Here is a 24,912-nt window from a genome sequence, read left to right as displayed (position 1 = left end):
TCTCTTAATACACTTTAATATTATCGTGAGTGGATAGTGGATACGGCACCTTGCTCTTGGTTTTATATCCAAAGTGATATTTGGATGACAAGAGGTTCAATAAAAATTATTGAAATGTTTATATTGGATATGGGAGAAACTGATGGTTTCAAAATGACCCACATATTTTCATTTCAATCTATCAAACAATCATGGGATACAATGTAATGCCAGCTTCAAAAACGCAGCGGCATGCATTTTTTCACTTTCACTAATAAGAACATTATGCCATCGGTAGCCTTCTTTGTTCTGCTATTCACTTGGCCAGGCTCTAGAAGTCAGTCATCAATCTTTCACATCTGTGCCAAGAGGAGACCCGCCGCCATTACGGTTGGCGGTGAATTCTTTTGATTCTATAAGAGATGGAGCCATATCTTCCTCAATGGGAAGTGTCCGCTTTGAGCCCTCCAAGGCAACACCGAGAATGATATTCTCTTCTAAGGGAGCGCGAGCTGTAGACGGTGATGCAACAGGTTTCTCTCCATCTTGATTTGCCTGTAACGTTGTCAATGGAATATCCGTCTTTCCACCACCCATCTCAGATGAAGTAACAGGAGACTTCTTAGATGTCGCCTTTTCTGGGGATACATTTTTGGAATCAACTCCCTTCTCCTTCCTTGCATATCTTATCTTCTCATTCTTGGACTGCAGTATTTCAGAGGTGTCTGGGGCTGAACCATCAGATGCCAAATTCTGTGTTTGGAGTTCAGATGTTGGCATTTGCGAAGTCTTGGGACTTGTACTTGAGTTGGAAGTTGAAGTTGCCTTATCTTCAGTTTGCGCAGGTGTTAGTGTTGGCCCAGCTATAGGTTCTTCCTTGTCTCCATTTGTACCTGCTGAGCGATTAGAAGCCTTACTTTTGTCATCACTACTGATTCTATAGGATGGCTCAATGAGGACATATGGACGATTAGTACGTGCCGTAGAACTACCAAAAATGGTGTCAGCAAATGGCACATTTTCCATGTCAGCATCACCATATACTTTCTGAACTGTGCGGAGGGGTGTGGCAAGCCGAGCACGATGATGGCTGACAACTCTGAGAAGATCCAAGAGTATTGCCTCCTGTAGCATTAATAGATTCTACATGAGATAAATATTCAACATTCCAATCTGAAAGCCTTGATAACGCAAATGATCTTGTTATATCCATGAACAAACACACAATTCAGGCCTAGCTGGACATCTGGTAAACTAACAAAGTATATACTCTGTCTAGAGTCTGATTGAAAAGGTAACACACTAACACTGATTCTTTTGTTAGTCAATCCTAAAATTAGCCCTTGCTAGACATCCACACAAGGTTAGAGGCACTACCATTTTCCTAAAAACTCTCAGCATCAAGTCTCAGAATCATTAACTGGAATCAGTAGGTAAATAAACAGTCGAACTTGAAAGCACAAAGCTTTCTGAGAACTAAAGAACCAACTACTTTACTTGTGTTATTACACTTATTAGTCAGCTTCTCTAGAAAACCTCCTCAAATTTGTAATGGCATCTAATTCAATTTTTATCTTAACTTTTACTATCATTTTTCTTTAGAGGAGGCATCATATTGCATAAAACTTTAACAATGTAGTCTTACTATTACCTTCACGCAGAGATACTCCTCAATGTGAGATGTTTTCACAAAGCAAGATACCAAAATCTGTAATAAAATTGGATAATTTATGAGAATTTAAGTGAAATACGGAACAACCATTAAGTGTACACACACACACAGAGAATCAAAATAACAAAAAAATAAAAATAAAATCCCTACTACACTTTCTAGATGCACAGAATGTTAACCTCAGATTGTGACAGGAAAAGGAGAACAACATGCCTAATAAACATTTAACTCATTATGCGGAAAGAAAGTAAACAAGTCCAAACAGACCAACCATGTATATATCTATATGCCGATCAGTATATTCCATTGATATCAAGAGATGAAGTTTTCTGGCTGTACTCTGGCCACATGCAGATGTTCATATCCAACCCCATAAAACAATCCTAAGAAAGCAAACAAAATTTTTACACAGATGCAAGGAGTTGGATGAGAGTTTAATAAATAAAATCACCATGGACATATACAAGAATATCCTTCATATATTCTCAAGTGCTAGAACTAATTACTTTTGGAAAGGATAAGCAAATATATAAGGAAGGCAAAAAAGGAGCAGAATACAATGGCAAAGAAACATATAGAAAAGGTTTTTCTCAAATGTTGTCTGTCCAATGGAGCATGCTGTATTGAAACATGATTACATCTATACATTTAGAAAATAAAATATCAATAAAAACCTCACAAATGTGAGCATACAGCCTTACCATAAGAGCCTGATTCTCTGGATTAATATTATCCAGAAAAACTCTTCTATGCAACCTTTGCTGCTCTACTTGAGGATTTTTGGCTAAAACTTTGCGCATATCAGCTACAATAATCTGAAGAAAGAACAGGAATGATAGAACCATCGCAAATTTCTTGAAGCATAAACTTAAACAGAACAGTGAACTGATATAGTACTCACATTAATTTTATTGACATCCAAATGACTAATGGCTATGTGGTTCTTGATGCGCCAATGAGTCTTCTGGCTAAGATTCCTCACAACATTCACAGTGAACTTGTGATTTGGAATGTGAACTGCTTCACGATCATCGCCTCTTATAATTGTTGGTGACCACCACCCCACATGCTGACAAAATATAACAAGTTTATCAAAAACTAAAAAGGACAGGTTCAACTGCAGTATTTGTTTAGCAAGGGAAACAAACTGAGCCCTTTTATTTTTAAGGTGGAGGCAATGTAACCATGCATATGTATTTATGTTTTTCCAGGTAATTACTTTTCCAATTTTATGAATTACTAATAAAGATGTATGCACACCTCGACAGTACCAGAAACCTCATAGCCTTCAATCTTAGTCTGAATCCATTCATTGACAACAAATGGCCGTGTGGCATGGATCATTACACTGGAAAGGAAGTTTGTGAATATCTGAGTTCAAAAAATAAAAAGGTACACAATCAAAAAAAGCTTTAACAATTCTCAAATAGAATCTCAAATATAACAAGAGTATAAACCTGGATAATCCAGATTGGTTATGATCAAGAAATAATAGCTGTTTTAATTTCAAATATTAGGGGAAGAAAAATGTGTACCTCACGACCAGCAAGGGTTAGCAATACTGTGCCGAGACCCCCAGCTGTTAGCCATTTCTGGGTCGAGAATCCCAGCAACTCCATAAACAATGACACTGCAGCAACCCAAACTGCAGTATAAACAGCTTTGCCAGCAAAATTGAATCCCATCTGCCCAAGCAAAAAACAATTACTGTCTAAAGAGAAACAATCTTTTACCCTCAAGATAGCTAAACTATAATATTATCACGAAATAATTAAAAATAGCAGAAAATTGATTCGAAGAGGAAAAATATGTGACAATCTTATTCAAAAGAAGCTAATTACAAGGTGCATTTTATCAGAGCTTTTATTACAACTGCTCATCTTAATCTTTCGTAACTTATTTTCGTAAGCTCTGATGCCATTTCATTTTCAGTATTACTCAATGGAAAAGGAAGTTCATCTTTCCAAGTTCCAACGCAACAATAAAGGAAAAACACCAAATAAAGAAAGTAGGGCCAACTAAAAGGAACAAAAACATACATTTCTGGTATCACTTGGGTCACTTGTCTCCGCAAAGAATTTCTGTGCTTGTTGGTTCAAGCTGCAAAGAGAAAAGTACAATAATAGAAAATCAATTTTAACCCCAAAACCAGAGCCCCCACAATCAACGAGATAAGATGGACGCTTCAAATCAATGATTATAGGACTAAGAAGATATTAATAAAGTTAAAGAATTATGCCAAGAAATTAGGTTAATAACCAGGTCTTGGCAGAAGAACTAAAATTGTTGTGACCACTGATAGGTCATTCTCAACGTTCAAATTACTTATTACAAATAGGACAAGTTAACAACTTCAATATGAAACAAATATTAAGTTAACTCATCAAACCCCATTACTACTCCACAGAGCAATGAACAGGTTTCTAAAAGACATCAAAGTAGCATCACAGCACTCACCTTGACAAACAGTAGGCAAACGCCAGCACTGTTGATAATGATTGTGAAAAATTTACAAGTCTTTGCTTGACAGCCTGGCTAGCTTCTGATGGTAGAACTACAGGATCCAATGCCCTGAAATAGCAGGTTGTCTTAATCAGTGCAGATAAAATAGCTGGACAAGTCAACTCTGACAAATTTTACTCGAACAAACATTTGAATCTGACTTCATCCAATAAGGAAATATACCTGCATACAAGCATTGCTCCACCCCAAAGCAGCAAAGGCTGAATGCAAGAGGTCATAGCATAGTGTGACCTACTTTTCTTCCAACTACTATCAGTCCGCTGAAGTAAATTGCAGGAAAAATTAGTCACTTCAAGAAATAACCAACCTCTGTCTAAAAGCAACGCATGGTAGAAGAATAATAAATTATATACTTGAAAAAATATAATCCTCCCCATGCGCATCAGGGGCCCAAGACCCCAAACAGCAAAAGCAATGACAGCAACTGCCTGAATCAATTTAAGGAAAACAGGGCTTCCACGTAAAGCATCATAAGACCTGCACAATATGTTAAATTTCTTCAGATACCAAATATTTCATACTAATGAGATAACTATAGAATAAAGTCATCTAAGTGATCTGAGCATAATTTAATAAGCAATAAATGTGAGAAAGACTAACAAGAAACAACTTATACATTAACTTAAGTATGCAAAGGAACAAAAACCCATACCTTGTTAAAACTACAGCAGTAGATTTCAGAGCAGGAGCCCCAGTTCCTCCACTTGGTATAAAAACAGATCTACACAAGAAAACTTTACATCTGGAAGATACTGGACCTATTGGGCCACGTACACTGCTTAAAAGATGGAGACTGCAGGCACCCTGTTGCGACAATCACATGTTGGAAAAGAATTCTGAACGTCTTAGACTGTATTAAGAAAAATTGGCCCTCAATTCACATGCATGCATATATCATATGCTACACCAGAAGCCTAAACCTCACAGAACCTTCAAATAAGGAATACTGAGCAGATTTCTGAATCTCTAGAGCACATACAACAATGCCACAAAAGGAAAGGAAAAGCAAAACAAAAAAACCTCGACTAAGCGAAAACAATCCAGTGTCAAGTATGTGTATAAGAATCATACCATATCATAGACCAGACATTATAGAGAACATAAATCTCAGAAATCCATAAAAAAAAAATAAAAAAAAAACATACCAAGCCATGTGACGGTAGATTGATGCTAACCATATGTACTCGACCCTTTCCTACACCACACTGCAATATGTGCAAATAAATTCAATTCCATTCAATTAACACTCCAGAAAAATAAAAAGCTACTCACTTATGCAATGTATAAGAAAAAAAGACAACAAGGAAGTCTCACATACAGCATGTGGCTGTTTATGGCATCCATGAATACTGTGACTTCTCCATTCATACAACAACCTCATAGAACCAGCTTGAGGCATTTCTTGATTCTCAAACTCTCTCCACAATGCTTTCGAACCCGGCACGATTCTCCCAGACTCAGACTCCCAAATCAGTGCAACACCTCTTCAACAAACACTTCAAATTTCTCACTTCATATTGAAATCTTAAAATACCAAAAAATTCTAAAATTAAACAAAAAATTGGGAATATTCAATTAGAGCAAGAGCAGCTAATTATCTACGCTTGAACTGAGCAAAAAGTCAGAAAAAAAATAATATCTGTATATATTGAAAAATTCGAAAGCATAATTCTGATTACTGCTTGAGCTACACAGAAACTAAAATTCTCAAAATTAAAAGGAAAAAAAAAACAATAATTATAGCAGAATATTTATTACTATGAACAAGGAAGCTGCGAAGTATTTACCCAAAGGAGAGAAGACGATGACAATTCTTCTGAAGATTGAAGGCTTCGTGAAATGGACGGTGGCGTGTGTGAGAAAGAGTTGTGAAATGGCTGGCGTTGCGCTAACGTGCGCCGGGAGGTATACGGGTGGGCTCTGACGGGGACAGCGTGGACCAATCAGTCTGCAGCGTTTTGGATTTTGCTTTGGTTGCGTGGGACCCGCGGAATTACTCTTTTTACTAGCGGTGGGATTTATGTGGCGCTTAGACTATGAAAGCGTTATTGTGCGCGGCTGTTCGTATTTTAGCGGTAGCTTCCTCACCTTTGCCAAACACTCCATATGGATTTGGTCTCGATGATATTTAGGCACGTGCGTCGGGTCTTATATACGACTCATGAATCATATCTCCTCCTCAAGTCAACTCTTTTTCTAGCAAAGTTTACTTATTCAGTTATTTGGAATGGGAAAACTTACAAATCAAGAGTTGATTCGGAGAAATTGATTCTTAAACCCAACACCCATTGTGTTTAGAATTATAGCATATTTACTTACTTGGAATAGAGAAACAAATGAATTACAGTTTATTTCTGTTAGTATAGATTTTATTGTATATTGGCATTCCTAATACAAAAGCTAGAATCATAGGTCTGCTAAACTGGAAGAGATATATGGTCATACAATGCTCCAGCTGACTCTTCGAAGTACTCCAGGTAAAGAGCATATGCATTTGCTTTTCATAAAGGTCAACCTACATGCATACTGGGATTGCAATCTATTCTGCAATCCCTGTCAGGTCAGGTCGTTGGATATTGTTTCTTCTTTTTCTCGTTTTGTGCACATTCATTAGTTGAGTCTTAAAAGGATATTTCTCTACATTATTTGATCTGTTAAGTCTTATCGTCTTTATTAAGGATAGAATCATGTTTACTTGTTGAATATCTTTTTATGATTTGTTCCTTCCATATTAGGAGTTAATTAGGTTTTGGAGTCTTTATTGTCCAAGGTTTTAGGGTGAGTCTGTATATTATAAACAGCAAGAAAATGCGTTCATCTTTTGGGTCTTTTGACGTGAAAAAGATTGTGTTCATCCATCGTGATTTAGAAAAAGACTTTATTCATCTTTGAATAGTGATGTGCTTCAAATCGTATTGGTAATCTACTTGTTCCATGTTAAAGTAGACTGTTGAGTCAAACACTTTTTCATATACTGCATGTCAAGTACTCTCGAGGTCAGTTGGAGTTGTTGATGTGCAAAGAAGATTGAAGGTCGAGGTCAGTACCTGTCAATCCTACCAGTGAGAGCAGTTCATCAGTGGAGAAGATTTATGAAGACGTGATCATACAACCTTCTAGAATGTGTCTAGTAAGTATAGCCAAGGTCAGTGCTATTGGTTGTTTGTACGAGAACTCGTATCTTTCCATTAAGTGAATTGGTTTTCACTAGGGCTTTAGAGAGTTAAGGCCCCGCAGTTGTTTTCCTCATTTTGAGGTTTTTACTGCGTAAACAATTCTGGTGTCTCTTGATTACTATGTGATTGTGTTTACCTTTCTTTTATGCACTTTATCTACACTGCTATATTCAGGAATTCATATATATGTTTCAATCCTTTAACGTTTCTTGTTGAGGTTTTTTGAATTAAAGAAAAGTTGTGGTTTCTGTAGGAAAAGTCAATTCACCCCCCTCTAGGCTTTTTAGTTTCATCCCAATATTTTCAATTTCATCTTCAAGTTTTTTTTTTTCTAGAGAGTGAAATTCACACTTTTCATTTTGCAATCAATGTTCTATGTTTTCTTTTTTAGTATCTTAAACTTTGTCTTTCTGTATTATAGATTATAAAATACAATGTTAAGATACTAGTAAAGATTTAATGTGAATTGTAAAAATATAATGTTAAGATACTAAAAAGGGAAATATAGAGTGTGAATTTCACTCTCTTTTTTTCTCAAGTAGAGAGTACAATTTTTTTTTTCTCTTATATAGAGAGTTCAATTATTTATAGGGTGGTTTTATTCATACCTCCTAAATTGGTATTTGGACCTCCTAACTGATTATATATAGGTAGTTCTCAAAATGGTCTTCAAGCTCCTTCCACTGCGCAGTGAACAACAAGACCGAAGAAGCTTGGACATTTAAGGAGTCGAAGACTCTACCTAGGCTCCTCTACTTCAATTCCAATTCTTTCATTTCCGAGTCTGGATTATCCATATTTTCTCAGCAAGAGCATGTGAAGCTATGAGAGTGAAGAGAGAGAGAGAGAGAGAGAGAGAGAGAGAGTTTGAATTTTTGTCTGGGTGTAATTTTTGAAAAAGCTTTCTTGGAAAGTTAACAAATGACGTTTTGGTTACGAGGTTTAGAAAGAAGATGTCATCCTATTTCAGACGAGAAGGTGTTTCTTGGGCCCACTCAAGCATGCAGATCGACAAGTGTCATACATTTGAGTTTTTATTTTTCTTTTTACCTTAATTGGGAAAAAAAAGATTAGGGGTAATTTTTCTGTTACTTTTTTTTTATCGTGTGAGTTGTTAGTAACTCACACACCCATGCAGTGGTATCCCAGTGGCAGGACACCTGCACCGACATTGCGGCGAAAGCCAAGCAAAGCCAAACTAATTCACTACACCGCAGACGCACGAACCCAAAGGGTCCCTCAAATCTGCTGGCCACCGGATGGAGCTGGGATTCGAACGCTAGACCTGGGGGTTCCAGATTAGATCATTCGACCAACACACCACATCACGTGGTTACTTGATTAGAACTAAAATAAGTAGGGTATATGAGGTAAAAGTTGTTGGGTGTATAATAGACTAATTAGTGTTTGAATGAAAACAATTTTTTTTTTTTTCCTTTTTGTAAGAGGAAGGATTCTCACAAGTTTTATGATGACCAAAAGTAAAGTAATAACGTTGAACATTGTAACGAAGATAAATGATTTTACTTTCACCACTAACATTTTTAATTCTACACAAGATTCTAAAAAACGCTAAGTGCTAGTCGGGCGGTGACCCGGGGACTAGGCGGTTTTTATTTTTAAAATTTTTAAATTATTTTTATGACCTATAATAATAAAAATAAAAACATTTAAAGTCTAAAAATTAATTATAAATATAAAAACAGTCAAAATATAGAATAAATTAGGGTTTAGGGCGGCCTAGTAGCCCAGAGCCTAAGGGCAACGCCTAGTTCAAAATTTGATCGGTTCCTTACCGCCTAGCTCGTAGGCCGTTTTTTAGAACATTGATTCTACATAATTTTGACTTGCTTTTAAGGTAATTTTATGATACATCAGTAAATAAAGATGAAACATAGTAGAGCTCTTTTAGTGCTTTGTGAGTGCAACCCTTGGGCCTAGCGTCTCTGCACCTTCCTCCATTCTCAATGGGGGGCTATTTCAGCATCGTCTTTGGTGTCATGTCTATCCAGGACACTTGTTGCCATCTCTAATTCTCCTTGGAGTCTCTTGGAGCGACAATGGCTGGCGTCTATGTGCTTTGAAGCTCTTTTGTTGCCAGTCCAATCAGCATTTGATGGGAGGCATTTCCATCTCCTTTTTGCGGGGGTGATTATTATATATCAGTTCCTTCATCGATGTGGATAGGCGACGACCCAAACGTGGGAGGCTGAAGGAGATTTTCGACTTCTACTGGCTGGGTTTGATCAGAGTAGCAAGGCCATTTTAGGCTGGTGTTTTCTGATGTGAGGCTCTTAGCTTTGCCTTGCATCAGGTCAACAACCCTTTTGATGGTGATTATGGGATTGGCTACTGGAGGCTTGATTCAGATTTGGATGCAGACAATGGTGGTTGTTGGAAGCATGATTTAACTATCATGGTGTTGAGCAGACAAGATTGAGTGAGTTTCCAGTAAGCGACGGTAGCGTGGAAATGGCTTGCCGGATTGGGAGCAAGACTGTGTGGAGTTGTTATGGTGGTAGAACGTAGGCTATTTGGGTGCTCAGAGGGTTGGGTGCCAAAGAAGTTTATGTTGGTCATGTTTTGGACTAGTGCTTTGTTTCTATTTGGTCTGGTGTTAGCTGTGGTTCTTAGGCCAATTCACTCATGGGTCTGTATTTGGGATCCAAAGGAAGCCCCCTCTGAGTAGGTTGGTCCTGTATTTTTATGAATACGTTAGGGTGGACTTTGGTCCATAATCTTAACATTATCTTGGTTACTTTGTTTACTAGAGTTGCATTCTAAGGTAATTACATTTAGGTTGCTTTAGGGTAGCATAACATGGCTCAATTTTGATGTAGCCCTCAAGGATGAGTCATGATATGTTGTTATCTGCATTTTCTTTTATTAATGCATTGACAATCCTCCATTAAAAAAATTAAAAAAATAATTTTTGGGTCTTTAGCATAGGTGGGGTCTGAACTTTTTCTAACAAAACAGAATGGTACCTGGACTTTCAAAGTGATCAAATAGGTACCTGAATTTCCAAAATCACATCAATAAAGTGTTTTCGTCTATATTCCGTTATCCCTCCGTTAAGTGCAAGGGCAAATAAGATATTTTACTCAAATTGACCACTAAAATGACTATTATACCCCAACACTATTCATGTGAAACTTTCCATTATATTTAATTATTTTCTGATAAATAATAACGGTAATCATTCCAGCATCATGTTTTCTAAATAATTTTTATATATTGTTCTTCAAAAATTATTGCAATTAATTTTTACAAAGTAAAGGAAAATTTTTAACAACAGTACATGATAAATGGGTGACTCCGAGCTTCGATACATTATTTTCAAACAAATCATTTTGGTACATGAACTTGAAATCCCGACCTAAAATATATACACACTATTACTTCCCCCGTTATGACATATGCCTTTGTGAAAAAATTGAAGGGTAAAATAGTACTAGCACATTTGTAAACCGTATTCATGTATATATTGAAGTCCACACGGGGTCAGTGACAGTCAAAGTTCTTTCTTCTTCCCGAAAGCTTTGCTTTGTCGTTGTCTTCTTCAGAAAAACATGTAGAAACAGAGAGAGCAGAATATTTGCAGAAGTTTGGAAGGAGAGGATATCTGTGGCAAGATATTTTATTCAGGAATCTTAGGGTTTTCGAAGTATGGCGAACTACTGGAGGTACTTTAGGCTCGATAAAGATCCACCCAATTTCGGAGGTGTGGAAAACCTGGTTACCTTCACCGATCTTTTTTCCTTTTAGGGGTTTGTCTCTATTTATGGTATTTTTGAATGATTATGGTCCAAAGATTCCACATTTGTTTATGGAAGTCAATATCGCATTGTCTAGGGTTTGGAGGTACTGTACATAATCACTACTTTTCTCTGTTGTCGCTTTCCGCTTTTTCAAATAAACCCCAATTTCATACTATTAGGGTTGGTTGGGAAATGAAATTGTGATTAGAGTTTTGAAACCTGCTATTGGTGATGGTTTAGGTGTATTCTTCGGTTGGTATGGAGGTTTGGGGGTTAATAAGTAGGTTGCAGTTGATTTGCTATTTATCCACTAGAAACAAGTAGGTGAAGTGAAATAAGAAGAATTGAATGAAAAGGGATGAAAAATTAATAATTGACATAGAAAGTAGGGGAAGTAAATGATTACTGTTTTTTTTTTTTGGATGGATATGGCTTTTGGGGTTGGATGCTTTGTTGACATTCAATTTTTCTATCCGTCTTTGTAGAACCAGGTGTTTTTACAGTTGCCATCCATTGTGGTGGTAGGTTTCACAATAATGGTGGCGCGCATGAATAGGGGTACTTTCCCAATTGTATATGTGGATGGTGTAGACCCAGATAAGCTGTCACTAACTGGGTTTAATTACTGGGCCAATGATCTGGGCTACACTGGAGGCCCAATAAGCTATTGGTTTAGGATCCCAGGCTCAGAGGAAGGCACTGGGTACTTGCTAGTGACAACTTATGCAGATGCAGTAGATATGATCCAGTTTATTCCTGCAAATGGGAGGATCCTAGATGTTTACATTGTCTGTTTGGCGCCAAGGAGAGAGTTCCAAGAGTGGGAGTTGGAACATTTGATGATGTGGTGGACCATATCAGTTTTTTTGGACATTTTATTGAGGACCTCCCTCTAACAAATGATGAGGATGTGCAAGTGGAGGAGCCAGTGGCTGAAGAAATGCCAATTCCAGAACAAGAGCCCATCCAGTTAGAAGACCTAGTAGAAATAGAGCAGTATATGCCTACAACACAGCCCACAGTGGTTATGGATGGTGTCTTGGATAATGAGGACTTGATGGACCAGATTTTTAGGGGAAGAAATTGGCCTTATGGTGATAGGAGGAATCCAAGGTCAGGCCCACAAAATGGCCCAAGGACAAGGTCAAGGTTAAGGGCTGGAATACACATTAATGAGCCAAGTGATGGGCCAACTCGATCAAGTCCATCTTCTCAAGTGACAAAGGATAAAGGGAAAGGGAAGAGAAGCAGAAGGTCGTGGAGAAACCAAAGAGAAAGGTTAGGAGATCAAAGAAGCATGGGCTATATAATACCAGGAGTACTGGGTGAGTGTTCTAGGTCTATGCCTGCAGCAGCCTGGAGGAATCAAGATGAGGACTATGATGGAATTGTGGACAGTGACTATAAATTGGCTAAAGAAGATGATGATGCAATTTTTAAACTTTCTTAATTTATTACACATTTCATTATTCAATTTTTATTTTAATAAATTAATAAAGTTTAAAACAAATAAAAAATAAAATAGAAAAAAGCCTTATTTTGGAAATAAAAATTGAATATTGCAAGGGAATTCTTAAATGACACCTATTTTGGTGGAAATTGAAGTGGGGAATTTAAATAATGAATTCCTTCGTTTTTTTTTTTACAGAGACATCTAAAATTTTCAATCTGATAATGCCAAACGAGAGAATTGGCTTTTAGGAGTTATGAAATCCTCATTTTCAATTAAATTCCATCATTTTTTTTTCCCTCATCCAAACACACTCTTAGTTTGTACTTTCTTATAAAAGATTTGGTTTGATGTAGTTGGCTTGATTGTTTTGTAATACCTCGGAAATTAGTTATTAATTTTCAAGTGTCTTTCGGAATTTATTTTGTTGATTGTGGTGCGATTAGTGGGTTCGAGGGTGAAGTAGAAGTATTTTGGACGAATAAATGCTCAAAATGTTTTTATTTTGAGAGGTCAAAATGTTGATTTTTTATTCATTGGGTTTCTCTGAAAACTTCCTTTATGAAATTTGTAGAGCACGTCATCACGAGTTCGTGGATATGTGGAACGCAAAAATCAGAAATCGTATGAAGAAATTATGGCCATCGGAAAGAGTTTCCATTTTAGTATATATATATATATGGTTTTTCCGGAAATTGGGTCATAATTCTCAAATTTCCTTTTTTGGAAACTCTCTCCCTCTGTTCTCTCTCCTTCAGGAAACCTAAGACCGGGTTGTTTTGCCCTCCACCCGACCCGGCTTTTTCTCCCATCTTCGGCGTCCTTCGATCGAGCCACCTGCACAGACGTCCTCGCTACCACCTCCCCATCCTCCCTCTGGTGCTCACCGTTGACGACAACCATCGCAAGCGACATATCGGAGCAGCGTTTTCGACCCGGTCGGACTTTCTGATTTTGGCGTGGGCTAGGCTCGATCCTTTTATTTTTGGAATCTTCTCCTCCTCTAGATCACATCCATACCAGCCTTGAAGGACGAGTTTGAGTGTGGTAGTCTAGATCGTGATTTGAAGTTCAATGGTGGAGGATTCTCTGATTTGCACATGTGATTCCGGTCGATCTAGGCTGAATCTGACTTAGTTTCAGGTATGAAAGTTGTTCCTCTCTTCATTATGCAAGTTTTGGACGGTTTCATTAGGGTGGTTTTGTGTTTGACCGACGGCGGTGTGCCACCTCCTGTGGAGGTGCTTAACGGTGTTTTCAGCCATGTCAGGGCCAGTTTCTGGTTTTATTTATCATCTACTCCTCGATACAAGCATTTTGATATTTAATACATAATTTTCGGAGTTCATATGAAATTTTTAGGGTTTTTACAGTTTTTGATTGTCTCGGTTTTCGATCCGTGAGGATCCGACCAGTGGATCGTCCTTTTGTTTGGGTGGTTTGATCCTAGGAGTGTTTTGGAGCCCTTAGGTGGTCTCTGATGGGGTTTCGTCTAAATTGATGTATCCTTCGATTTATTTTTCACGTGTTTTGAACTTTAAAATGAATGTGTGTTTTGTGTTGTATTGAGTTTGACCTTGATGTGATTAGGTGATTGGCGAAATTGTATGAGCAGAGCTTGGATAATTTTGTGCTTGTCTTGGTTTGTGTGAAGACGCAGCGAGATATTGAGATGAGTAAATCTCACATTGTTTTGGGTGATAAATTAGTTGAGTGATAGTTAGTAGAATGAATTATTAGCTGTAAAATCATACCTGTTGCAAAACAAATATTTGTTTTAAATTATATGAACTAGATCGTCAACGGTTCATGGGTAAGTAAAAATAAGGATTTGCTACAAATGATTTTCGGTTTGAGTAGACAGTGAAATATAGTTGGAATTGTTCGGTGAACTGAAAAACATTGTTTTGTGTGATTTTATCACTATTGGGTTGAGAGGTGATTTAGAAGAAAATAAATGAATTTTGAAAATGGAAAATGAGGTGTTGTTAGATTTATGTTTTGAAAGGAATATGTACGATTTGTGAAAATGTTGAGGTGTGAAAACAATATTTTGAAAATGTTTTGTTATGGTGTAGTAGGACCTGTGTGGCGAAACTAGTGTGGCAATCTGTGTTTATTATTGAGTGATTGATGTTTGAAATTGTTGATGTGGTGTTTGGTGTTATCAGTAGATAAAACATGTATTGATTTTTTTGTTTATTCTTATTAATGAATTGCTTGTTTTTCTTTCGTAATCTCTTGAACTACACTATATGTAGGGATTACTGTTTTCTGAATTGATTGGTTTTAATGTAATCTCCTAAACTAAACGATATGCAGGGATTACTTTGACTTTTATTGATTATTTTTAATGTAATCTCCTGAACTAAATGATATGAAGAGATTATGATGATTTACTTGATGTCCTTTTGATGTGATCTTCTAAACTAATTCACATGCAGGGATTACTTTTTACTTGATTTTAAATTATCAGTGCTTTACATTTTCGAGAAGTGGTTATTGAGATTTCAATGTTTTTAAAAGGTCACTGAGGTGACAATTGTTCAATTGAGATAAATAGAGGATAATTTTGGATTATTGGAGTTTTTAATGTTTTAAAACGTTACTTGTGTTGATTGTTTAGTTGAACCTTTGTAAAATTAAATGAATCAGTTGAGAGTTAGAGCATGTGATTTTAGATTTTGAGTTAACATACGTGAGCGTGATATGATATGATATGAACTTGATGTTTTTGTTATGATAATTGTATAATAATTTTGTTAGTTTGAGATGATTTAAGCATGTGTTTCTTCCTTGTTGTTTTGAGTTTACTTACACGAGCTTTCATAAGCTTACCGGGTTTGTTATTTCAATCCGGTGCACTATTTAATGGTGTAGGGATCTATCATACAGGTTAGGGTGAACGTGATGGAGCTGTGGTCCCTTGTCATTGCAGTCATGAGTTTAGGAACTTAATTGTTGTACGCACTTGTTAGTTTTCCGCTGTGTAGTGAGTGGGATGGGGATGTTTACTTATTGAATTGCTATTCAATTTAGTTTGTAAACTTGGTCTAATGTAATATAATACTCTAAAGAATGAGCATGTATTGATATTGTGGGTTCATGAAATCTTTACTTGTTGTTCTTTAAAGAATTTTTTTCCTAGTGTTTTGTATTGATGTCTGAACTATCACACCCGGAGTATTTGTAATTGGTATTTGTTTATAAATTGTGCTTGAAAATCGGGGCGTGACATGTTTAATGAAAATCAACCATGGTTGAATATCTAATAAACAGTTATGCTTCTAGGCCATCATTAACTTTACTCAGGACCTCATTGCTCTTTCATATTTTGTTAGTAAAAGTGGTTTATTTAACTCTTTTTAACAACATGATTTTTCATTGTTTTTTAAAGTGGAGGCATGGTTTAATCCTTTTATTTTCAAAATTGTCGGTCTAAAATCATCCACTAATAAATAAGTAGAGTGGACCACAAAATAAAAAAGGAAATAGAAAATTACATACAAGTGTCAATTTGAAACTTTAATTAGCTATAAGGCCATCTAAATTTTATTGTACAAATAAGGCCACCTGCATCCCCAAACTATTTCTTTCTTGACAATTTTACCCTTCCTACCTAACGGACCCAATTTTATCGATATATTGCTCTCTCTCTCTCCACGGTCACATTTTCTCTCTCTCTCTCTCTCTCTCTCTGCTCCCCCTCTTTCCCTCGTCGATCACAAATCTTCACGGCTTGGTCTCCGCCTCCGATTCCGGCGAACCTCCTGCACGGTGCTCTCTCTCTCACCTCCGTTTCACTACAGGATCTCCAACGCACGAACTGGATCTCTGATGCACGACGCGGATTGGAACCAGATCTCTGATTCTTTCCTCTGCCTCTCTCTCTCTCTCTCTCTCTCTCTCTCTCTCTCCAGCAAAACACTCCTCTCCACCATCGCGTCGGTGACTGGAACTGAATCCCGACAGACGAACCGTTTCTCGACTAGTTCTCGGACGCACGAAATGGATCTCAGATGCACAATGGATCTCAGCCTTGGCTCCGGTAGCACCCTTCCTCAACGCCATCGCCTATGCTGTTGTCGATTCCATCTCCATCACCTTTCTCAGTCAAAGCCGAACCAAACGGAGACAAGCCGGAGTAGATTCTCACCGTCTCCTTGCACGAGGACAACGTCGCCGGAATATAGCTCACCGGAATTGATTGTTTTATGGTTCGTTGTGCTAATTTTTTTATTTTCTTATAGATTTGTGGTTTGAATCATGTATTGCTACTGGTTTTGAAATGGTTGAAACTCTTGTATTGTTTTTTTTCATTCAGTTTGATAGCTTTGGTTTGATTTGCCCAATTACTATGAATTTTACAATTGTTTTGATTTCTGAGTAGCTTTTGTATTGTTTTGAGTTATGGTAATGAAATTGGATCTTAATCTTTTGCCTCATTGTTCAATTTTGATCTTATGGTATCTATGTTTCTGATGGTGTTTTAGTTTGGTTTGTATTTTTGTTTTTGTGGTTGAATTTTGTTTTCTGATGGTGTTGTGATGTATTTTGATTGATGAATAATGAACCATTTCTTGTATGTTATTTGTTGCAGTTAGTAACTCTTTATAACTGTTATAGCGGCTTTTCAACATAGTGATAGTATCTTTCTATGTCTATGTTAGTATCTTTTCAACATGATGTCAATAGCTTCTATTTTCATTATTTCAAGTTAGCAGCTCCATGTAATTGTTCTAGTGGCATTTCAATAACGTGATAGTAGCTTTATGTGTCTATGTTAGTATATTTTCAAGCTAATGTCAATAGTTTTTTTTTTTTTCAAATCAGTAGCTCTCTGTAACTATTATAGTGGTTTTCCACCATAGTGATCGTAGCTTTCTATACCTATGTTAGTAGCTCTCTAATGTTAGTGAGAGTAGCTCGTTGGTGTTGGTGACAGTAACTTTTGTTGTTGGTGAAAGTAGTTTTTGGTGTTGGTGAGAGTAGTTTTCTGGTATTTGTGAGAGTATCACTTGTTGTTGATGAGAGTAGTTTTTGGTATTGGTGACAGTATCTTTTGTTGGTGGGGATAGTAGGTTTTCGTTTTGGGGAGCATAGGTTTTTTTTATAAGGAGTAGCTTTTGTTGTTTGTGATAGTAACTTTTGTATCTCGCCGGAGGTTGTCGGAAATCTCACTAGAGTAGTTTTTGTTGCTAGTGATAGTAGCTTTTGTGACCTCGCCGGAGGTGGCCGGGAATCCCATAAGAGTAGCTTTTGTTGCTAGCCACAGTAACTTTTAGTGTTAGTAACAATAGCTTTTGTGATCGCCAGAGTTTGCCGGAAGTTGGCAGGAGTTCGCCAGAGGTCGGCCGGAGACCTGCCGGAGACCCGCTGGAGTTGACTAGAGGCCTTGCCGGAGAGGAGAGAGAGAATGATTGTTGACTTTTTACTATAGTGGCATTTATGTAAATATGTTAGTTTTTAATATCCAAAATATAACACCCTTTTTAATCTAGTGGCCTTATGAGAGAAAAAACTAGTTGGTGGCCTTATGGCTAAAAAAACATTCAAATATGCACTTATATGTAATTAACCCAAAAGGAAACAACATCTGTCTAAATTGTGTAAGGGCCTAACATGAAATGTTTTAATTTTTAATTTTATTTTAAGGAAGTAATTGATTAAGACTGAAATTCATGTGTGAAAACAATTTATTGTTTCTAAAACCACGTGAGCTCCCACTGTTTTTCAAAACCGCGGCATAATCCATTGTTTTTGCTTTCAAAACTGTCAATCTAGAACTATCCACTGGTCTATAAAAAGAGGCTCAAGATGACTGGGTTATGCACTCAAGTATTCATTTCTCACTCTCTAGCTATTTACTTGGTTAAGTTTTATTTTCAAAACAAGAATGATGATAGTCGATGTTTTTGAAACCGCTGGATGTCAAGACGAAGATGAAGATTATACAATCAAGAAGGTTTATTATTGTAGCTAAATCAATTATTGAATCAATGATTTACCAGATTAAAGAGAGAGGTATAGTACTTATCTTATTTGAAAATAGTTATATACATCTTATTTACAAGAAGAAGAAAAAACTACAAAATAGCTAAAATCTTAATCTTATATACATCTTACTTTGGATAATCTTTCCTCCTGGCATGTGCCTTTCCTAACCTCCACTATCCATCCGCGTTCCAGCCATTCGTAGTACTCGCTGGTGTTGTTTCCAAAATAGATTCTGTGCCAGGAGTGCTCAGGGTGGTCCATTGCTTGCCCCACCGCACATTGCTGTGTCTAGGGTAGCCTTCGAGAGTGGATCTTTCAAAGGCTCTTGGTGTTCCATGTTGATTTATGGTGATGAAAGAAAATCAACATGCTTTGGGGTTAGTTTGAAGGTTAGAGGCTAGAGAGCTATAGCAGCTAATTAAACTGTCTAGTACTCTTTGTTTTGATATGTTTAATCCTCCCTATATTTCTTCTGCAAATGTCTAGTCTACCTTAAATGGGGTAATCAATCATTGATTCTCAATTGAAGATTTAGAAATTGATTGCAGTGTATTGGTCTCCCTTAAAAAATTAATATAAGGAAGGCATAATTATTATTTTTTCTAGTAAAGAATATAATATTACGAGGAAAACACTTTAATAAGGAAGGCATAATTATTGATATCTTAAGAATATGTATATTTGTAACTCATTGTTATTTTTTTTCTAGCTAAAATTCATTTTACCTGCTTGAACTTTACAGTTAAAATTGTTTGTACCACCGAACTTCTAATTTGATCCAATGTGCCTTTACACTTTCCAATATGATTGATTATAGCCTATCCTTAACTATTTCATCAATTTCTACATATAATGTTGTGCACTTAAAAACTAACTTTTAGTCTTCAATCATGTAAGAAAACACTATTTACATGACTAAGGCTAAAAATTGACCCTAAGTGAACTCACATCGTCAACAATTTATGAAGAATTTGATGAATTAGTTTACTATCAATCTGTCACACAATCACTTATCGACTTAATCTCAATTTACAGTTTTTTCTAGTAACAACATTGGGTTCCTCGAGCACTGATATTCAAGTCATTTTGATAATAGTCAACCTAATTGCTAAAGAAAGCACTATATAACGAACATAAATATAACCGTCGCTCTAGGAAAATGGATATAATAATGTCATCTATGACACATTCATAGCCTTATAGATACAAATACATAGAATCAAAACAGATGGTTGAAAAACAATGTCAAGAACTTACTAAGCGGTTTTATCTACAAAACCAAGTGTCTGACATAATTCTAGAGCCTCTTTATACTAAGAAATCATCCTAAGAAGCTTTAAATTTTCATCAACATTTAGAGTGTAAATCAATTCAGATGTAGCTATGAATTTGTGCAAAAACCCCAGAATTTCCAAGGAATTCTCTGTCTCAGCTCTCATATTTGATTTTTATTGAACTGCCAACTTCATTGCACCCTCTTTCACCTGAACTCCAGCATGTGGTGAGAGTCCCATTAGCTGCTCTAATAGAGAAATATGGTTTTGATGGAAGTTACTTTGAAACCAACATCAGCTTTTGTCAAAAATTGTGAGAGATAAGTTTGCATCCAATCCAATACAAGCTTTACAGGGTCCAATGAACTTTGTACGTTTGAAAAAAAAATTGGTTCTCCAGCAAATCACTCCCACTCACAGTCCCCTACAAATTTCTTGCATCTAAGTAGTCACTTAATTGAGGATTTGAAGTGTTGGGTATATTGATGAAATAGGAAAATGGAGAAAAAGGAAATAAAAGAAATAAAACAACAACCTTGAGGTACGACTTGAGTCATTTCTTTAAAATTTTTCCCCACTCAATGAGTTTGCTAAAGAATTTTCGGCAAATGACTTTCAGGACACAACAAAGTTTGGAATCTTTAACCACCACATGTGGTCGAGTTGGTAAGAGCCTCCAAGTGTGGAACCCCCACACTCGGGTTCGAATCCCGCCGACGCTTATTGGAGTTAAATCTCAATATATTCTTGGTGGCCATGGGGGAGGAAGCGTTCTGACAAGATCCCTCGAACACGGATTAGTCTATGAAGCTTTTGAGGACACCGTGTGATTGACAAATAATAATAAAAAAAAGTTTGGAATTTTTTTTTAAATTTTTTAAATTTTAAATTTTTATTATTTTTTATTTTAAATACACACTTCTACTTTATTAATACACATCCCCTAACTTTTTATATCAATGCCATTTTTCCTTTTATACCCTTTCACCGTCACTCTCTTCGCACGGTCACTCTCTTCGCAATTGACGTTGTTCATCATCACTGATGTGTTTTAAAAATACTTGAGAGCCACCCTAAAATTTTCAAGTTCTAAGTCATTCCTCTAATCGATTATTTCCAATCTCTTATTCGATCTTTAATTTTCATTTGAAACTCTTGTTGTTGTACTTGTAATTGATTTTCAATCTTTTTATTTGGATTTCTGTTTAATCCCCTCCCTTGCCATCACATGCCTCTTGGCGTCCTCCTTGCTGTCAATTTTTTTTTCTTGCAAAAATAGCTGCTCCTCATATTGATTTCTACTATCACAAAATTCAACCATAATAGAAATCCCAAGTTGATAAGGCGGAACATGATTTCAGGATGTATTCTATATATAGCTAGGTATAAAGACCACGGGATGATTTCTTTAATTTTTAGTTTTGGACCTTATTGTGAGGGAGATCTTATATCTACTATTGCTAATTTGTCTGCTCCCAACTTGATGGCCTCTTTGTTTGCTCTGATGAATCTTGAAACATCACCCTTTAGTCCTTTACATACTCATGAGCTTCCTTCGCACTCATCTTCTTGCTCATTCCATAAGGGAAGCTGCTCAAGAAATTCGAGGGAGATTGAACATCTTCTTTATTATGGCAAGGATTGAAGAATGCTCAAACTTAGAATTTGGAGTAGGTCCTTGTGGACCACTTATTACGGTCCCTTTCTTGATCTATGGAGAGGCCATATTCGTCGATTTGCTGGCACGCGAAACTCAAGCTGATCAAACTTGAATGAAGAGTAGGGCTGCCAACTTTATTTTTTATTTTTTGAAATATTTTTTTAATATTTTTTTACAAAGGGGAAGAGGGTAGGGTGTGTATCTAGCATAAAGGGATGTGTATATAATTTTTTTAATTATTTTTTATTCTAGAATGAATGATTCATTTATTCAAAGGAATACCAGATTATAAAACGTGGGAGTGACCGGTGGTGGACATGAAGTCGCACATACCTCCCTACTTGGAATAGAAAATAATCATGAATCGGAGATAACTGGAATGAGAGAAGAAATGAATCAGTCTTGATTCCTAAACTCATCTCTCCCCTTCGTAATTACAATCCTAAGTATTCAGGAATTGAATCCTGACAAGGAGATGAGACATACACTCATTCTGATTCCTTCGTGTCTAGTTTCAAATATCCTCATGCTTTGTATTCGTTGTTTCGTTGAATAAAGGTTTCTATTCTACTGAATGACTGATATAAAAGAACATTAGATGACGGTCTAACACTTTGGGATTAATCTGAGTGATGATGTTGGGTGGAGTACTATTGAGTTACGATTAGGCTGGTTATTCTCTTTCAATATTAAGAAGAGAGGATTAATTATCAACCAAACTAAGAATTTAAATGACTAGCTAGTATGACGTAATAGGGTAACATTTTTCATATTATTGAAAAGCTAGCTAGTAGCTACCATCAAGGTTCATTTTAACGCATTGAGAAAAACATGGTTGCCAGCGCTCCTCCCTCTTTTCTTTGTACCACCACCACTCGATGTTCATCTATCTTCATTATCTTTGAAAGGATATTATTGTCTCACTAACCTGCATCCGTGCATGCAATTGATGCAAAGTTACGCCAACTAGGTTTTCTCCCATGCTAGCTTACGGTATGCATTTTGATCCAATATTTATCAATCATTTTAATTAGTCTTGAACAATAATGACATTAAATTGGTTCATCATGCAGTTTACATGATGAACAATAGGACATTCATGCAGTGAATGACATCTCTAAACTTTACAAGCAATTAAGCATTCAATCTGACCAAAAAAAAAAAAAAAAAAAATTTGGGCTTTAAAGAAAAAAAGATATTGGGCATTCAAAGTTCAAACAACTGGACCCATTTCCTATAAACAGTCGGAAAAACTTTTTCCTTCCATAGTTAGGATTTGGATTTGTATCTTTCGGCTTTCCTTCCACAGTTAGGATTTGGATTTCTTTCTTTCGGCTATATATTTGGGCAGTGCAGTCCTCTCTCACAATTATCCTTCAAGTAGTCTTTCTTTCTTCTCAGTTCTTCAATTTGGCTCAGTTTCGCCCCATTCCTTACCACACCCTCTAACTATCTTCCATTGATCGATCTAGCTGGCTAGGGTTTTCACTGCTGCCATGGATTCGCAGGATGTGGTGGTCACTTCCCGGCGGGAGGAGCGGTTCAGCGCCTCCGTGGAACAAGTCTAACCCATCTACTCACCAGGTCTGGAACAAGCACCTTCACCCGCTCGACTTCAAGTCCACTTTGTCTACATTACCCAGCACCAAATCTTCTTCAGCTCATGGTCTACCCGGAGCATATACTCCCTCCCATCATCACCGGAAGAAGACTGCCCAACCCTCATCCACCATTATGAGGACCCCGTGATGAAACTGTGTGGTGAATTCGATCTGCAAGTGCTACTGAGTACGGATGACGAACTGGGTGCAAAATTTTCACCGTTTCAAATCACGCAGGGCAGCGAGGAGCACACCCGAATATTGGGTGAGGTTAAGGGTGTGGGCAGGGAATTTGACCCGGAGAGGAAGAATCAAGGGTTATTTGCCTTGCAAGTTTCGATTTTAAGAGTATACACGACATATCGTTGCGAGAGTAATCCTAAGCGGGATGGAGAGGGGGAAGAGATGTCAGATTGGGACGTTATAGAGGGGGAAGAGATGTCGGATCGGGACGTTATAGAGGGGAAGAGATGCCGGTTTGGGACGTTATAGAGGGGGAAGAGATAAGGGTTAGAGTTCCAGGGGAAGAGATCTGTAGTGTGTGCTTGGAAGAGTTTAGGAGTAGGCCGCCTTGCGTTGCCATGCCTTGCTCACATGTGTTTCATAGCGAATGCATTCGGACATGGCTGGGACGGCGGAATGAACGCTCTTGTCCTCTTTGCAGATTTCAGATGCCTACTATAGTTGAACCATCCATCACATATATGTTCCATCTTGGGCTTAATCTTGCTTAATTAGTTAATTGGATTCAAATGATCCGGAGGAGGACTGATTCGACCGATCGACTCAGATAATGCAAAAAGCAAAAAAAAGAGCTGAAGATGACCTGCATGCAACTTTAATTTGCTGCCATGTCAATGCCGGCCAGCTCCCATTTCGTATCACAAGAAAGAAAGGAAGGAAAAAACAAAAAAAACCCAAGTCAGAAATGCCAAATCAAATGATGATCATTCATTTTATTCATGAAGAAAAGCACGAAAAAAAAGAAGAAGGAAAAATTGACAAACGAACATCATATGTGTCGAAGGATATTGACTTTGTGTACCTTATCAAACTAGGATTAGTTCTATGATTATAATAGGAGAGAAGGTTCTAGAATTCCTAGTCCTATTCGGAATAGTTTTCCTTGTATCATTAGAATATATATGTACTTTGTAATATATGGCTCATATTATCAATAATGAAACACACAATTCTCTCATCAATCTCTCTCAATTCTCTCATTCTTAAACAATATGATGGTTCTATCTAGAATATGAGTTTTTCTCACTCCCAACAAAGGGCAGTAGAAGCAAAAAATATATTTTAAAAAAATGAGAAAAAACGGAGAGCTACTTATGACCTAGAGGTATGCAGGCAATCTAGCTAGTTTCATATATATACTAGATCCGGCCGCTAATCTTCAATTCACATTTTTCTGTCACAGCTATAAGAGTTCATAGCATGAACTTGTGTTTAAAAGAGACTTCCGTCATTTTTTTGTTCTCTTTTCTAGTCAAGTAGTGTTTGATCAGTTACGCGAGATCCTCTCTCTCTAAGTTTAGAGAGAGAAAACAGATCTAGAACCACAGCTCTCTCCCTTCTCTCTCTTCCCCTGATTGTGATCCTCCGGATCTCGATTGGTGGCTTGAGAGTTGGGGGGGAGGGACTTCTCCTTGCTCTGGCTTGCACTCACTTCATCTCCCTTGATTCTCTCACACCCTCTGTGGTGGCTTTACACCCTCTTGTGGTGGTTTCCTGACTTATGTTCAGTATTAGAGGACTTTGTTCCTTCTCTCTCTATCAAACATCCCAGAAAATTTTCAAATCCTCAAACCTC

At 37.0% G+C, this 24,912-nt stretch overlaps 1 protein-coding gene across 3 annotated transcripts; it reads right to left on the bottom strand.

The window, feature by feature from the left end:
- Window positions 1-121: 121 nt before the first annotated feature.
- LOC112176421 (mechanosensitive ion channel protein 2, chloroplastic) lies at window positions 122-6,111 on the bottom strand. Of its 3 annotated transcripts, none has more exons than XM_024314337.2 (14): window positions 5,962-6,111; window positions 5,493-5,658; window positions 5,320-5,379; window positions 4,827-4,978; window positions 4,528-4,651; window positions 4,337-4,434; window positions 4,109-4,222; window positions 3,691-3,751; window positions 3,187-3,336; window positions 2,912-3,022; window positions 2,553-2,720; window positions 2,353-2,466; window positions 1,631-1,687; window positions 122-1,104 (listed from the first exon to the last, which is right to left on the bottom strand). In XM_024314337.2, exons 2-14 carry the CDS (start codon window positions 5,571-5,573, stop codon window positions 325-327), a joined length of 2,070 nt encoding a protein of 689 aa, XP_024170105.1. In that variant the 5' UTR covers window positions 5,574-5,658; window positions 5,962-6,111; the 3' UTR covers window positions 122-324. The 3 variants fall into 3 exon arrangements, with proteins under 3 accessions (XP_024170105.1, XP_024170104.1, XP_024170106.1); XM_024314336.2 differs by having other exon boundaries at window positions 5,493-5,698; window positions 5,962-6,071; XM_024314338.2 differs by lacking the exon at window positions 5,962-6,111 and having other exon boundaries at window positions 5,489-5,834.
- Between the last annotated feature and the right edge of the window lie 18,801 nt (window positions 6,112-24,912).

Source organism: Rosa chinensis, chromosome 7 (genome assembly GCF_002994745.2).
Source record: "Rosa chinensis cultivar Old Blush chromosome 7, RchiOBHm-V2, whole genome shotgun sequence".
NCBI lineage: Eukaryota > Viridiplantae > Streptophyta > Magnoliopsida > Rosales > Rosaceae > Rosa > Rosa chinensis.
The sequence above is the reverse complement of the archived record's forward strand: the minus strand, read 5'-3'. Positions and strand labels throughout refer to the sequence as shown.